At 36.3% G+C, this 17786-nt stretch overlaps 1 protein-coding gene across 8 annotated transcripts in view; it reads left to right on the forward strand.

The window, feature by feature from the left end:
- Positions 1-2663, forward strand: part of LOC134541600 (microtubule-associated protein Jupiter) — a 92122-nt gene extending 89459 nt beyond the window's left edge. For 6 of the 8 annotated variants that reach the window (XM_063385144.1, XM_063385146.1, XM_063385149.1 and 3 more), the window contains one exon: positions 1734-2663. In XM_063385144.1, the coding sequence (XP_063241214.1) occupies positions 1734-1948 (215 nt within the window). In that variant the 3' untranslated portion in view covers positions 1949-2663. The remainder of the gene's footprint in view (positions 1-1733) is intronic. The other 2 variants (XM_063385145.1, XM_063385147.1) reach the window with 1 other exon arrangement.
- Positions 2664-17786: the final 15123 nt, after the last annotated feature.

A 17786-nucleotide genomic window follows, 5' to 3' on the forward strand; every position in this document is an offset into this window, starting at 1 on the left:
CAACATAAAAATTATTTTTTTATATATATATATTTTAGTTGTAAAGAATTGGTCACAGCTCAGAAAGAGTTAAATTACAATGCAACAAACTTGCAACAAAATATAAATCATCATAAAAAAAATCATTCTTGTGTGTGTGTATTTAATGACTATCTCTGTGTATTATACGTTGTGTTTGTGTTCCTTCTTCGGCAGTGTGGTGATTATGTGTTTGTGTTCGTATTTCCCAAGCATTTCTTCCTGTGGGACAGTTTGCACTGAGTAAGTTGTCAGGGCTTGATGTGTTGCATTGTGGGCGGGTGTGTGAGTAGTGTTGTAGTAGTGTGTGTTTCTGCATCATTGCATCTTGTAGCAGTGCACTTTGGATGCTGCACGAATTAGTACCTCATTTTCTTGTAGTCTGACTGTCCTTTTATGTGTGTGTAAGTACAATTTTATGGGAATACAATTCTGAATGTTGTATTAAGTGTTCTTTGTTTTGAGAAATACATACTGAGATATTACATTGTTTAAGTGCAGGAGTGTTTACCAGTTGACCTAGTTTGTTATAATGCTGTTTTCCTAGTGCTAAAAATCATTCTGGAAAACAAACTGTTATGATTTGTGTCAAAAAAATTTCTAATGGTGCTTTGCATATGCATATGGAATTTATCTGTTATGAATAGACTTAATAATACTCCAAACTTTTAGGAATGTTTAAGGAACATAATATGTACGTTTTATTGAACTATCCAGGTAAGAATGTTTTGATGGAGGTACTTTAGACATGATTAAAAATGAGATGAAAATTGTTCCATGACCATGCTAATTGTTTAACTTCAAAAGCTCTGTTAAAATGTGTGACCCAAAGCTCTGGAACGATGTGCTGTTGCATGTTGACTCGCTCGGTAGCTTGCAGCTGCTTGCTCATTACAGCGAGAGTATGTTTAAAGAGTACGAAATTCACTCTGCAGTTGTATCTGCGGGTGGCAGAACATCTGATCAGTTCTGGTTAAAAATTATAATTAGTCTACTTATGAAATCTGTTACCTTTATAATCTGTCATGTCGAAAAGTACCTGAATTATGTGCTGACTTGTGAATAATCAATAACACCCCCCGTTTTTTTAAATTTAATCTGATCTGACATTCCTATAAGTTTTATTGGATTATGCTACAGCCTGAATTATTTCCAGCATGTTAAGTGTGGCATACAGCAGCATTTCAGTGTCTGGTACTTTCAAAGGTTATTGTAATTGTCAACCAATATATCTGCTAGATTATTATAATTTATTCATAGTTTGGACTAGTTTTAATGAATCACTCTAATAATTATTATTCTTCCTACCTGTCTCGGAATGTTTTCTAGTTATTAAATGGCAGATTGTGTATGGCTTTGGCATGGCTCTGCTGGATAATTAGACATCTAAAGAGTTTGTATGTGCTAAATACATTGCCTTCTGTGTGCTTAAGAATATTAAAAGTATCCCAACATTGATCCTAATCTTCATATGAACATCTCGACAATGCTGTTTTCATAAATGAATTCTATTGCATTGTGAGTTCTCTTGCATAGAAAATGTAATTTTTCGCATTTGATATGGGTTTTCAATAGCTAGGTTTATTTTTATATATAGGTATAGGATTAATGGTTATTTATGAACACAGTGTGTATTCATGCAGATATGAGTTATGTGGCAGGTGTGGCAAGGTGCTTGTGCCATCTCCTAATAGCTTGCTCCCACCCTTCCCTAGCAGATGGCAACCCAGTGACCGGGGAGGGATACATCGCCAATGGCGAGAAGGCGGCAGCACCGGCGGTGGACGGCGCTGCTGCTGCTGCCCCTGCAGTCAACGGGACCACGGCTCCTGCTCCGGCCCAGGACCCCGCCCCGGCCCCCGCCCCCACTCAGTCAGCCGGCGCACCCCGCCGCGTGCCACCCGGTGGCTTCTCCTCCGGTCTCTGGTGAACGCGAGCTCCGTCCCGGCCCTGCTCTTGTATCATCTGCAGTCCGGGGTTCATTTCTCATTTGTATTCTTCCGGTCCTTTCTTTTCAAAACTGAGCAAGTTTCATTAAAGGTTTTATGCGTATTTTAAATTTCATTGAGGCTGATTTATGTAGGATTGTGTTTTTGAATTATGTAATTCTTGTAAAGAGAACTGTGGATAGTATATTGGTACTGAATAAAAATTTTTGTCTATGCTTGTTGAAAATCAATAAGGAAATACTATAGTGGAAGAGTCGTATGTTTAAATGACTACACACTAATGTTAGTGCCTTTTTAATATTGCTTAAGTATGGGTGTGGCTCTTCAGATGATTATTAATTTAGGTTTTTATCTTGATTTTTCATTAGCAGCAGTTTTAAATAGTTTAAATGCTGTACATATTAATTTATTTTTATTATTTAAATTATAAGTGTGTTTTTCTCAAATTTTTAAGCTGATTGGTAGTTAGTCATCATTGTTTTTGTCAGTAACCAATATGGTTTACATTAGTACTTCTGAAGCAGTTTTGATATATTAAAGATATGTATTCAGCAGTTTCTCTTGTCATAAAGATATAATTTGTTGATATAACAGGATATAATTGGGGAAAAAAAAGATTAATTTTTTTTCCCATGACAAATATTGAAAGATGTACTGCCACTTACTGTCTGAAAATAAAACTTTTTTTACTTGTAAGTAATGCATTTGATGTTGAACCTTTTCAATCCCTCTAATAAGTTTGAGCACTTTTTAGAATGATGTTTGTTGTGTGGTAATTGTGTAATACACTCTTAATTTAATGATGTGACATTTATAATTTTCTTGGAAAGAAAATTTATATAACTAGCTTAAGCTGTTCTGCTTTTGACTCTTGGTTTTGGATCTGTTTGGTTACCCGATTTGTTGGTTCCTGTTCTTTTAAAATACTCAACCCAAAACAGCCTTTTGAAATCTTTAATTCTATTACCTCATGATTTGTAATCTTCATTATCTGTAATGTTAACATAACTGATTATATGTGAATAGGTACACACATTCTTTTAGGTGTTTCCATGGAGTAAATTTTTTTAATAGTCATTAAAGATTTATTCAATTATTGCTGATTCAAACTGCAATCTGAAAATTGACTTTAATTAATTTTTAAAAAATTGAATGTGTATACTATAGAAATGTACTACACTTTTAAATAATTTTACATTTAATTCAATAATAATAAATCAGCGTATCACAAAAAATCATTTACTTTTCAGCAACAAAAATTGTATTTTCTCATGAACACCAAAATTAGTTAATCCACATTAACATTTCATTACAGCTTATCCTAATGCTTATTTTCATCTTGTATGAATATAATTTTGGTTATAAATCTTAATTAGCTTTTTTTGTGTGTGTGTGTGTGTGTGTGTGTACAGTTGGAATTAATAATCGAAGTAGCCTGACTCGTGTGGCAGCTCATTCGCGTTGAGCCACGAGTGGTGCGCCTGGTGTCGACACTGGCAATTATGCGTACTTCATGGGACGGGCAGACAATCTCCGTGCAAATCTCAGTGATTAGCTCAGTTTCGTTGGTGTGATTTAGGAGTTGTTTCAGGAAATCGTTCTATTTCCGTGCTTAGGAATTTCATTTGAATGTGGGTCACTTTGTAAAATTAATGGTTTCTAGGGAGCTACTCATTCCAATGTTTCAAAGTTACAGTAGCTGAATGTCAATTCTTGCCATTGTAAATGTTAGCGTAAAATGTACTAGTAGTATTCATGTAATGCCATGAGAAATACAGGAATTAAGCGGCATGCGTGAAACAATTTGCACTAGATTTTAAATTCTATATTCTATATCACACTCATGGTAACAAATGCATTTATATAATCAGTTTGTCTGTTTATTTTATCATGATGTTGTGCAAGTAAGTTGTTGTAACCAACTAACATGGGTTTGATTCACTGTATGAATTGAAATAATCAAAATTAATTCAGGACTATTTTACAAGTTTTTGCGTAGATTGTATTCCTATTAAATGTAAAATGTTAGCTGGACAGTGTTGCAGATCCACAATTTTATTATAACAGTAGCGTAAGAATCTGTCCGCCAAATTTTTCCCAATATGTGCCTTCATCATAAATAAAATTATTATATTTTTAAAAAACTTAAATAAAAAAACCTCAGTAATGGACTAGGGGTTTAGTAGTAGCCATTGAAGAGTTCCACTATCCACCTCCTGGCTCAATCAGATCAGTTGTATGATATCAAATTATTATTTTGTCATCAGTACCACATACTTTCAAAAATTTTTTACATAGTTACACAATTGAACAAATAAGTGTGTTAAAATTACTCATTTTTTTATTTTACAGTTCACTATTTTTTTATTGATTTATGTGAGCTGTCATTTAGTCTATAAATAAATGCTTAATAATTATAATGAATTTTCACATTCAGAAATAAGAAATTCAAATTTGCTTTTAATTATGCAGAAATTACAAATATCTGTCATGTTATAGTTAAAAAAAAAATTAAGAAAATATGTAGTCAGATTTAAAAAATAATAAGATTGTCATTTCTCTAAAATTAATTCCTATCTTACCACACACAATTTAGGTTTCTTTGTTGTTTTGCCAATCATAACTAGTCAAACGTGCTACATTAAAGCAGACAATGAAAAATGTCCTAAACTTATATGTGGAATCGCACATTGATGGTTTTGCAGATGTGTTGGCGATTGCACGGCTGTAACCCCTCGCATTGTGAAATAAAACATTCAGAAAATATTACAAAGCATAACATCTCAATTGAAAATATAATCTGCTGTAACAGTTTTACATTTTTTTATGCAGTTAATATTTTTATAAATTATATGTAGAAGAATATTATAAGTGTTAAATATTTTAGACTAAATGTAACTAATAAAGTACCTTTATAAAAAAAACTGTCCCCATTTTCAAGTTGTGTGCATAACTCTGAGCGATGACAGGTGTTTCAATTAACAGTTTGTCACTGACAGCTAAATTTTCCATACAAACTCTCAAAACTATTTTTGATTTTCCACTAGCGAGTTTTGTGATCTACGAAAAACTGTAAGTTTTATTAATTATTTAATGGCATATTATTCATATTATCCGTGATAAAGTAGACTGCAAATATAATAACGCATAGTAAACTGTAATTTTTTTTTTCTTTTAAGTATGCTCCGTAAAATTATACGTATGAATATGGTATTTTGTGTACAAAACTAAAATAGTTACAGAACTGGAATGTTAAAAGCTCTACCAAAATTAATTAGTGGTAGCATACTATTTAGTTTACATGAAATTAATGGAAAGAACGTAGTTGTATTTTTCACGTGAACTGGATTTAGAGAATAAACTGACATTTCATATCTGTAGAATTTTTACATGTCTATTATAGTCTACTTTCCTGATGAGTGCAGTTTCATCGTTCCATCTTTGCAGCATTATTATGTCACTTCCTGAACCTGCTTCTTGTTGCTCAATGTATTGAATTGCAGTCTTTAGTCTTAAATCCTTCGTTATGTGAAATTCTGCAAGGCTCAACGGTTGGTGTTTAATCTTCATCTCCATTTTCGTTGTCATCGCAGTTGACAAGAGCGACAATTTCTCCATCAGCCTCCATCCAACTTCAGATTTCTTACGAAGATGCATCCTCACATCCAGGAATAAGTTTCTTCGGCTTCATACATGTTTTGAAAGTCCATACTTTCTTCATTATGGAGCAGCTTTTTTCATGATTTGGTTGAGACCTTGCATCAGCCCAGGCCACAGCAACCCAATAAGCAACATTCTTCACATTCAAGCCTTTCAAAATGTCAATCATGTCTCACCCTTCATAGATTTCTTCAATCACTGTAGACAGTAGCTTCCTGCGCTAGTCCTTTTTAAGCGTTTCCGATACGCTCTGATCCATAGGTTGGCATATGGCAAAAACTTTGGGAGGCAAAAATTGCCTTAATGTCACCATCTCAAAGCTCCTCTGCATCAGGATGCATTGGAGCATTATCTAACAACAAACCAGCTTTTCTGGGGGGTTTTCTTTCAAATACTTTCCTGTTGAAGGAATAAATTCCTTAAAAAAAACAGTCTCTAAAAATTTCACTGCTCATCCACGTGCTTCTCTGGCTGTAGTATTTTACAGGAAGAGAGTCTTTTGAAATTGTTTTAAAGGGTCTAGGATTTTTGGACACTCCAGTCATTTTAAGGTCCATTTTGAATTTCCTGTAGCATTGCTGCATTCTAAAATAAGTCAACCTTTCCTTACTACGCTTGTAGCCAGGGGCTGCTGTTTCAGTTCTGGCTGCACAACTCTTACTTGGTAACATTTTATAATTAAGCCCTGTATCATCACCGTTGAATATATGATCACTTGTTAGGTTTTCAGTTTAAATAAATTCCTGAAATATTATCTTGAATGCTTCATATCTTCGATGTTCGGTGACAGTTTCTCACCAAAAATACTCAACTGATGGATGCCTTAGCGTTTCTTCCATCGGTCGAATCAACTGACACTTGCTGTGAAATACTGGTCCCCTTCATTGAATTCATTACAAAATAAAATGCTTTTTGCTGTGAAATAGGAACACCTTTGTCTATGAAATGTGTAAATCAAAACACATCACTGAGTGCACCGAAGACCAAATAAAACATTTCATCCTGGATGTGTGCAAAGTTAGGTTCAAGCCGGTGGTTGGTCTGTGATGTTTTAGGGGTGATTTTCATATCGTGGATTGGGCCCGCTCACTGCGGTGACAACTAACATGAACCAGCATGTTTATTTTAACATTCTGGATTATCAGGTGTTGCCATTGAGTCAACATCTGCATGATGAGTATACCCTCAATATTTTAGGATAACAGAAAGTTCATCGGGCTGGACGCATATAAGACTGGTTTTATGTGAACACTCCCCCACTCTATTACATCAAGATTGGCTTGCAATATCTTCTGACTTGAACCCCATTGAAAATCTGTGGGACATGGAACAGCTGGTAAAATGCTGACAGCACCCCCACATTTTGGTGGAATGGTGCACTAAAATCCGCAGTGAGTGGCTTAACCTGGATGCGACATTCCTGCACAACCTTGTGGACTCACTTCCTAACCAAATCCATGCGGTTACCCAGTCTAGAGGCGGGGAAGTACATGCTATTAAATGATGCTTGTGATGATTTCTCTAGGGGTGACTAATTTTTTGTCTGGTGAGTTTATTTCTTTTTATCAAAATGAGCTCACAGTGTTAAATAGATTTTCACCAGTTGTTTTGCCTTCAATAGCCAGCACTTTGTAGAAGCCTGTGTCTACTTGTTGATTAGAGATATCTTGCCAAGATAATCATTTATCTATAGTAGACTCATCAATTAAAGTAAAAAGAGAAATTCTCATTGTGTCAGTGTCTTCTCTTGCCCATTTTTGTGCAATCATAATTAAAGATTTTTGCTACATCACTGTCTGGGAACATATTTGGCATTAGTTAAACAAAATTATCACTTAAATATATTGACAGGTTGTTTTCACGAACAAAATTTGCCCAGTGTAGCTCGACATCAACCACACCACAATTTTCTTCCACTACAAAACTGGACAACGAACTCTGTTCTATGCCCCTTTGATTTATTTTGTGGCATTCCGTATTGCTGTGATGTTGCAGATCCTGAAGTCCCCCAATGAAAATATTGTGCATCTAACTATACACTAAACACGTTGCCTGGTAACCGCTGCTCCATGGCTCTATCCATTCTAGTTGGTGTTACTGTTCTCTTTTATACTTCTGCTGAAACAGGTCTATCTGGTGACTCATGTTTTTTTTCATTGTAACAAGGGCTGGAAGTATTTAATTCTAGTTTATATTTATCAGTCCTAGAATTTACACGAAATCAACACAACAAAATGTTAAAAAAATTCTGAAACAAAAGCAATAATCACAGATAAAGGATTAATCTATAATGCTATGTATGTATATCAAATTACCTTCTACAATCAATCACAACAGTGCTCACATAAATTGTATTAAGTCAACTATAATTAGGTTCACTGCTAGAGTTCTGAGTTTTGTTTAGAAATGCACATAAACAAAAGAATAACTATGCTGTGTTTCTCCACGATTCACAATATTTGTTTTATGAACTAAATATGTGCAAGTATGGCAGAAATTACATTTGTAAAAATCTGTGATAATTTAGTAAAATCTGGGAATACGTTTAAAGGGCCTAAAATCTATGAAATCAGCATGCCTGGTATATACTCTTAAGATGCAATTGGTTTAAAAAAAGGTTTGGAACATGTTATTTCTAACGTGTTGCACAAACTTCTGTAACATCCATTGTTATACAACACATGTGGGGTTTAGTGGAGAGGCGGAGATTGGGTGCATGTATAATCAATGAATCGATCAAACCATCTTTACTTTAATTACTAAAAATTACAAACTTACTACTATTATATACAAAATCAGTAAACTACTATAATGCAATTTCAAAAAGTACATGAAAATAAGTTTTTTTCTTTTTCAAAAAACTTTGTTTGCAATATTCTTATAAGATCTTGCACTTGTGGTTGTTATTCGCAGCCCACAACATAAGTTTTTCCCCTGTAGTGGACTTTACATCTGCGTGTTGCGGGGGCCTGTCTTCTCGGCAAAGCTTCTCAACAAGTTTCATGCACAACGGCCGAGACAGTGGAGTAGTGGGGGTGACCACATGACTGGTCATGTGATTACCACCCCTCCTCCATGGAAGTAAGAGTACCTCGGACTTTCTGGTTTGTTCGGGAACAAAGGGGAAGCGCACCAGAGGGGTATATATACCCCCGACCTGGGCAAAGCAAGCAGACGAAGGAGTGGGAGTACCATGCCTGCAAGAGCATCGTCCTGCCTCCGCCCTGCCAGACCACCTGGAGAACGTCACTATGTCCAACTATGCACAGATCGCCGGAGTACACTTAGGTCTCTGTGACTGGTAAGAGAAACTTTTAACTAACTTTACTATGGAATCTGACTTAGCCCAGTCAACGAGGGATACTGGAGTGTTGTGCTAGGAGACTGGCAGAGTGAAAAAGGTAATCATCAGCAACGTGAAGTGTCAACTCATGTTGCGAGTAGGGGACTTGTTGGGCAATTTTTTTTGTGAAAGGTCGCTCAGTAGTTTTGGGCCCTGTGGCCAGTAGCACCAGAAGTCGTAAAATGCTTGCGGTCGATGTTTCAAAATTTAATCTGGCCGAGTAGGAAGTAGCGAGTAGAAAGTATGAAGGGATTGCAGAGGACATATGAGCGTCAGTTCATGATGAGAAACAATCGGTGGTGGTTGGTTTGTGGCTATTGAGAGAATATCTTAAAATTAATCTAAGGAGATACTGTGTGGTACGAGTAGTGGTTTCAGTCCCGGGATCCTAGCCCATTTCCAGCACCGAAATGTTTGGGATATAAATTTCTTAAATTGGGAATTGACAAGAGAAGAAAAATTGGTATGAAACATACAATCAGTCACTTGAAAATAAATAACATTTACCTAGATAACTTGATAAGCCACTTTCACTTTTATATCTGGCTTTGAGATTTAACTCAAAGCAAACAAATTCCTGTAGCCATACCTACAACTAGATAAATATTAAGTGATTTTCTATTTCATAACATTAGTTATAGAGTTCTTTTAACTGTCTACTCAAATTACTGCTGCGTAAGGACATATAACTACTTTGTTAGTGTAATTGCAATGAAACAAATACCGGAATACCGGTATTAGAAATAAGGGCCGGGATCAAATTCTCTACGTACAGGGCAGAGTAGAGTCAGGTAATTATGATATATTAGCAGTAATTATAATAAAAGTAATCTTTCTTTAAAAAAAAAAAAAGAGAGAATTGTGCAGATGAATTGTGAATTGAAGGAAATTGATGATTAAATAAAAGGGAAAGGAAATTTACCTTTTGTAGCAACTTGCGTTTACCTCTACAATAAGTATGAAGTATAAACAATAAGGAAGGGAGTATAACAAATATATTTTGCAAAACAAATGAATTTGTTTGTTACAGCATTTACATTCACAAGTTATAACAGATTAATACTTGTAACAAGTACAAAACTTATATATTTGTATATATGCCATACACAGCCATGTATTATTAAGAGTTAAAAATGAAAGCACATATAATTGATATCCTAAACATTAATTGAATAAATGCATAACATAATATTCTTTAACCATAGCAATATCTTTGCATAATCAATTTGTAATTTAAAAAGTATTCAACATTGTTACCGGTTATATTCATTAACTTATCTTGAATGTATTTTTTGTACTGACAGAACAGCTGTTGATGCAGATTAATCATATACCTTTGTAATTTTATTAGTTACTTAATTCTGGAAAGTTTTTTTTTTTTTTTCAAACACACACTGTGTGACAGGTGACGTAATTTTAGGCAGCCTGAGGTGTTCTACAAATAAAAGTCTACAATTTTTTTATTTTTTGTTACAAATATTGTTTGCCTACAAATGTGATGGTAATGTCAGTATTATTTGCTTCTGGAAAAAATTTCTGCATGAATTTTGGGTACTACTATATAATTTTGCAGCGTAAATACGTTTTTCTGGTTGGTTGATTTAGACCATCTTGTAATATCTTACTTTCAGGAAAGAATGCACTTTTTGGGGAGTAAATAGATAGTACTGTATTTAAAGGCACATACTACTCTCTATGTGTACAGAAAGCTTAGCTTACCATACAAAGATTAAATTTTCAATCGCAGCATACAGCAGGGAAAAGAGGTATAAATCTCTAAAACTAAAACATATTACAGTGCAGTGATTACATTAAAATAAGCGTAACACAAATATTCACGTTACTTAAATTAAGATAATTATTTCTAATATGTCAAAGGCCTATTAATATAGTGTGCAGCACTATATGTACATTCCCAGCCTGATAACATCACTACAAAATGTTACTCTTTCTCTGGCATTTAGAATTTTTACATAGAATGTGCTTACTTTCAGGCTATTATTTTTAATTGTATGGAGATTAAACCATGATAACGTTGAGGTATTTAGTAACATGAGAAATATATAGACTACAATTTTTGTTCTTCACCTTCTCTAGATTACGATTTCTATTATATCTTAATTATATATTAACAAAAATAAAGCTAACTATATTCAAGAATAAAAACGTGTCATATTAATGATGTATTAAGGGGGGGGGGGGGGGGGGTTTATGGTCTGTAAAGTCTGTTTACGGACGATAATTTTACGTGATAACGTTGACGTCCCTTGGCCTATGATCCCTAACTCCCTGTGGTGAATTGTCCTGGTTTGCCCGCGTAGCTCTCATCGGAGAGGGAGTGGAGTTCCGGCCAACGTGGCCGGGACCGGAAAATACGGGACCTGAAGGGAACGTTACGTAGGTAGAAGGAACGGTAGATGGTAACAAGGATAATACGATCAGGGTGGCCAGCAAGTCAGTATAAAAAAATTCCCTGACTTTTCCAGGTCTAAAAGAAAATTCCCTGACCACTATAAAATACAAAATTTTACACGATATAGTGTAGCCCTATCAATACAGCTACTTAAAATGCATTAATTTCTCAGCAAAGATACAAAAATAACAATGTGGCAACTACGCCAACACAGAATTACTAAAAAAATTTAAATTATATGTGAGTAATAAGCAACATGTAATAAATTTATTCAATGGAAAAATTGACAAAAATATGATAACTCACCCTGGCGGCTTCAAACTCTTCACAGCAGTTCACATAAAATAAATTGCACTTTAATAGTGCGTTTATTAAGTAGTTTAAACATTTGATCACACATTTGAAGAAAGCATGCCTGTTGATGTGATGTTCAACAAAATGACAAGCACAATGTTCTAAATCTGAATAAAGTTGGTATTGTTAATAAATAAATAAAAATGCTGAAAACACAGGTATAATTACTGAACACTATCCAAAATCTCACTTCTCATGTTTGTTGGCCATAAGTTTCCCACACAGCCATCCTAAATTGTAAAGAAATCACTAGCTGAAAAAACTTGAAACATAGATGTATACACGCTTGTTTTCTTTTGTAGCTGCGAACAACATATCACTAATTCAAAGACAAAATTCATTTTTCAATTAGTTCAACTTCCCTCTGTGCATTTAACATAAGTAAGTGCAGCTTTTTTTGCCTTGAGCTCCAGAGCGGCAGCTTTCCTCTTCAACATTTCCTTTGATAACGCATATTCTGCTTCCTGTTTCTTTTTATTCATTTCTTTGTAGCGAGCATGGGAATTTTTTACAGAATGAATCAGAGGTTTGGTGATGGTTAACTTGTTCAAACCTCCAACGTTGGTGACAGCATCATACACGACTCTCCTTGCAATCAATGATTCTTCTTTCATATTCACTATCAAACTTTCAGCATTTACCGAAAAACTGTTGAAATGAAGAAATTCTTCAGTGAAGTAGAATCCCTTGCAGAGTTGCTAGCCAGCATATGGCTTTTAGAAATTACGTGGCTAGTCACCACATGCCGTCCCATATTACTCAAAGAATAACTTTTGAAACACAGCTTGCAATATGCCATATTTATGCTTTTGGCATCTCTCTCCAGACAAGAAGAAAATTGGGGCTCCTGCAACCAGTTCGACTGAAACCTACATTGTTTTTGAGTTGACATATTTCATATGAAAGTCTGGGCTACCTGCGAACACAAGAACAGATGTACAAAATTAATAAATATAATACTAAGTAATTGACTACACAAAGCACAAAGCCTTCATACCATTTTCTTACAAAAATGTTACTGAGTTAGACATCAGTTAACATGAAGTTTAAGATAAAAACCTAAATATCACTTCTGCATTTTAAAGTGTCAGAGAAATGATAATACCAAGCGCCTAGTGTTTGATTTTAAAAATACCGAACACAAAAACGAAACTAGCAAACCGCCATTTTGGGGTAAGCCTAACCACAAAATCTGTGTAGAAACACATTAAAATGTGGAGAATACTTACGTGATAAAAAAACACTGCTGCGACTTTCCACTTCAATCAGCATTCGCAGTTTCGCATATCAATCACATTAACAACGTATTATGTACGTAACCAAGAAGTCAATAACGAATAAGTGCATAGCGACGCTCACGTTTCTCGCAGTTGCGCATTTTACATTCGATTACGATATTTTCGACTGCATTGGGTACCAATCTCAATATCTCGCAGTCACGCATTACAATCGATTACGAAAAGTTCAATTGCTCTCGAAGACGTAGTCTGACGTGTTACTAGTTGAACATCACGATACATTTAATAAATACACACGTGCTTTTCAAATCTGGAATGAAGATTTATGTTTAGAAAAGATTTTGAATCGCTAAACCTATGACATTTTTCATAAAAGTACATAAACGCAGACTGAATCACCTACAAAAAATTTCCCTAACATCTAAAAAAATTCCATGACTTTTCCAGGTTTCCTGGAATTCCCTGACTTTTCCCGGTTTTCCCAGTCGCTGGCCACCCTGACGATGCTGTCCGTTTTCACGAGCTCCTTTATTCCGTGAAGAATCCTGCCGCAGCCTGGCCGGCACGTCGTAGAACGAGCGTCCTCCCCGCCGCAACCCGGACTCCCGGAAATAACTCTTGGCCACAAAATTTGACCCGATGTGACAGAGAATGCAACCCCGTAGCGAATCGTACCGGTTACGAAAGTTCAGCAGTGCTACGCAGCACGTACGCGACCCGTCACGTAAGCGGAAAAGGTCCAGTAACTACACGTACTGACTGAAAGTTCGGCGGTTCGAAGAGGCACATACACGGCCTGTGATGTATGCAACTATAGTCCCGAAACGGTACATAATGACAAAGAGAAGTCCAGCGGTACAACGAATGCTGATATAGAGCAGCTCAACTGCAGAGGCAGTCCCGTGACGCTTACACTGACTGCGAACTCGGAGCTAAGATCCACGTCTCCCGAGCGGAGCGGAGCGAGCGCGCGTCTGCTCGTCCCCGCGTCTGGTTCGCCACTGCCCTCCTCCGCCCGCTAGCGAGCCGAGGCCCGCGGGCCGTGGAGGAGGGGAGGGGAAATCGGCCGGCGTGGGAGAGGCCCGCCTCGCGGTGAGCCAGGCTGCGATTACATGACTAACATAGCACTTGAAAGAATCAAAGAATCAAAGAATGATTAAAATGACATGACAAGTAATTAATTAATGAAACGAAAACACAATTGAATTAATTAATAAGTTACAGATTAAAGACAAGCGAAGTATTTATACAGCATTTACATACACTATTCCAGACGTGAGAGTTCTGTTACGTCATACGTATATATAATTGTGGAGGCTCGTGATTACTTAAAAATATGCATACAAAACATAACTATTTACAACACCCTGACGTCCGCTGACGTACCAGGGCGCACGCGGGTGCGTCCCTGCTCGTAGCACTTCACAGCCGGTGCACTAGGGGGAACATACCTCCCTTAGGCCCACGTCGGCGGACAGGTACGGCCTCTGCATCTAGGAGGGCACGACGACTGTCGTCAACGTCAATAAGAAAACATTGATGAAAATTTGCATACTTTTTAATTTTCAAATATTTACAGTTTTTGCAAATTTAATTTAAATAATTTGTTTAAATATTATCACGAACAATTAGTTGTAGAAATAAACTGTAATCAAATCAATGTCAATAAATTGTTAATTTTAAATGACAAAATTGGACAAATAAATCAAATTTTTCAAATTGCTGCTTTTAAAAAGCCCGCCTAACACCTGTTTGATATTATAGATTTTCTCGCACGGAAGTTGGCTGGTTCTTGCATGCTCGGCTCAGGCGGAACGTGATAATGAGTCATGCTTTTTCGTGCGTGCAGCTGGCGTTCATCGATTTATAAGACTTTATCATGTCAAAAATGTTTTCGTTTCATTCGTTATGTTTCTTTGATTTTTCTTTTATGTATGTAGGGTCTCTGCATTTCAGTCCACGAACATACCTCAGGCCAACAATCTCAGGAAGAACACAGTTGTAAAACAGTTCCAACCTCTGAAGTATGTATTCTCTGAAAAGTCTGGTTGCATGGAACCTGTACAAATTCTGTATCGAAGTCACAAAATAAAAGTAGCAAACAATGTTCTCTCTTAAAAATGTATTTAATTATCAGATTAGATAGAAAAAAGAGTGTCTTCGTTTGTGTTCCAACATGTTTCCTTACATTTTAGTCTGAACACCTATGAATTTTGCTTTGTTTAACTTCTATGATAGTGTTGTTTTCAAATGTTCAGTTTGGATTTGCTCCAAGACAAGCATGAGTTGGGTGAACAGAGTCCAAAAGGGTACATTTTTTCTTGAAATTTCCTTTCGTAAACTTTAATTGTGGTACTTTCATACATTCGCCCCTACCTTATTACTTCTGTGTTGATCTCTTTAGGGTACACTATTTTAACCATTACCTTGACATCGTCTGGGGCAACGCCTCCGAGCCCGATACGCCAGTACCCTCCCACCTTCCCCTCCAGCCACAGCATTCAAACCTCTCGCTGCATGTGTAGTGTGGTGATAGAGCGCCACACACCTCGAAAAGATGGCGCAAGAGGCTTTTGTTGAGGCTACCCGGCGGCCATGTTTTTCCTGGCAGTTCTTCACCATCACCGTGTAGGGCTGTGCGAATGTGACTTTTTCAATGCGAATCAAATGTGAATCAAATAATTTCAAATATTTGCGAATAGCGAATAATTTGCGAATATTTTCTAATTAAGTTCTAGGTATAAATCTAAATAATTTGTCAAAATTTGTCATATTATATATGGTTTTTTTTTTAAAGAGTAATGTTCTTTAGCTTTATATACATTTTTATTACTCAAGTAACATGTATATTTTTATGTCTCTTCTAATGGTTTAGTAATAAAACACAATCAGTGATATAGAAATGTCTTTATCAAAAGCCAAGCCTACACCTTGCCATCAACATTATGTAAATTGCAGTGCAAAAAGACCAATTCCTTCACATGTTCTGGATCCAGGCATTGCCTCTTGGAAGTGACAATGTTCCCAGAAGCAGAAAAACAACGTTCTGAAGCAACCTGAGTTGCAGGTATACTCAGGTACATCAAAGCAACATTCGCTATGTTTGGAAACTTTGTTTTACCAAAGTTTTCCCACCATTTCCACGGGTCACTTGTTCGGTGGATACGTTTCTCTGTCAAATATGTTTGTATTTCTTGAGCACAGTCACTGTCTTGTAAATCTTCGTTGGGAAGTTTGTCAAGTGCTGACCAAAGTCCTGATGTACTGGCGGAGGTGGTGGGGTCACCCAACTTCTGATTGTGTGTAGTATGTTGTTCACATCTTGCAATGTGTTTGATGTGCGCTTTGAGTGTGGCTTGTGCAACAATCTTGCTAACAAATGCATCTTTGTACCTAGGGTCAACAATCATTGCTACGAGAAATACTTTGTCTTCTATGTAATTTGGAAATTGTGCCAAAAGATGTTTTGAAAGACATTTCGCAAAAATAACTCCATCAGCCTTTTTATCAATGTAATCATTAAGGTGACTGTGCAGACATTTTAACATAGGAATAACCATGGAAGATGTTGGATATAAATTGCCACTTATTTCTCGAGTGGCATCAGCAAGAGGCTTAAGAATGGCCACTATTCCAGCCATCTGCTTCCATTCCGAGCTAGTTAACATTTCTGTGCTATCAGTGTTTATTTGGTCTGCAACCAGTGGTGCTTTTATTTGAAGAAGCCTCTCTAACATAGAATAATCTGACGACCACCTAGTGTCAACATGTTGTATCATTTCCAAAACAGGTTGACCCATTTGTTCCATCTGGCTGTGAAGGCTTTCCCTGGCTTTGCTGCTGCGTCGATAATGACCAACCACCTGTCTTGCTTTTGCCAAGAGATTTGATGCTCCATGACATTCGCGGTAGGTGTGATCTATAGACAACTGTAGAGAGTGTGCAAAGCAAACACGGGCTTTATCCCCAAACAGAAGTCGTGAAGCAAGCTGGAAGTTTGCTCCGTTATCTGTCACACAGTATATTGGAATAGTTGTTTCTGTTACGGTTATTCCCCAGGAATTCACTGACAAACTCAACTCTTCAGCAATTTTCTGACCTGTGTGTGATGTGTTCATGTTGATAATGTCCATCAGGAATGATTTGTATGAAAAATCTGGAGTGAGGTAATGGGCAGTGATGCTTACATAGCTATCTCCAGCCTTGGATGTCCAAGCATCAGTTGTAAGTGACAAACTGGACATACTTGTCATGTCATGCACAAATTCAGCTTTCAGTTGAGACCTTACCTCTTGTTGCAATTTTGTTACATAGTTGGTGGAAAATGTTGTTCTAGCAGGAATTTGATACTGAGGAGCTACTTCCTTCATCAAATTTCTGAAGCCATCTCCTTCTACAAAACTGTACGGTAAAAGATCTGGGTAAATCTGTATTGTACGGATTAGCGCCAAAAAAAATCGTACAAATATGAAATAACTTTCATTATATGCTCTTTTACGTCCTATTTTCAAAACTGCCTGCGGAGATTAAAAATTCCAATTACTTTTGGAGATATCGCCGTTCTTATTTTGCAATACAAGCCCTATGTAATCATTCAACAGACGCCATTTTATATTTTGCCGTGTGTGCGTGAATGCCTAAATAACAGAAATTTTCCATTAGGTAAGGTTAGTTACATGATAAATACTTCAAAATAAACGGAAATTAATAATAATATCAATTAATTTTACTTGTATAGTTTTAAGTATTTATAATGTAACTGACCTGACATAACAAAACGGGACAAAGGTAGATTAGGTCAGGTCAGCTAC

This window comes from Bacillus rossius, assembly GCF_032445375.1.
Source record: "Bacillus rossius redtenbacheri isolate Brsri chromosome 4 unlocalized genomic scaffold, Brsri_v3 Brsri_v3_scf4_1, whole genome shotgun sequence".
NCBI lineage: Eukaryota > Metazoa > Arthropoda > Insecta > Phasmatodea > Bacillidae > Bacillus > Bacillus rossius.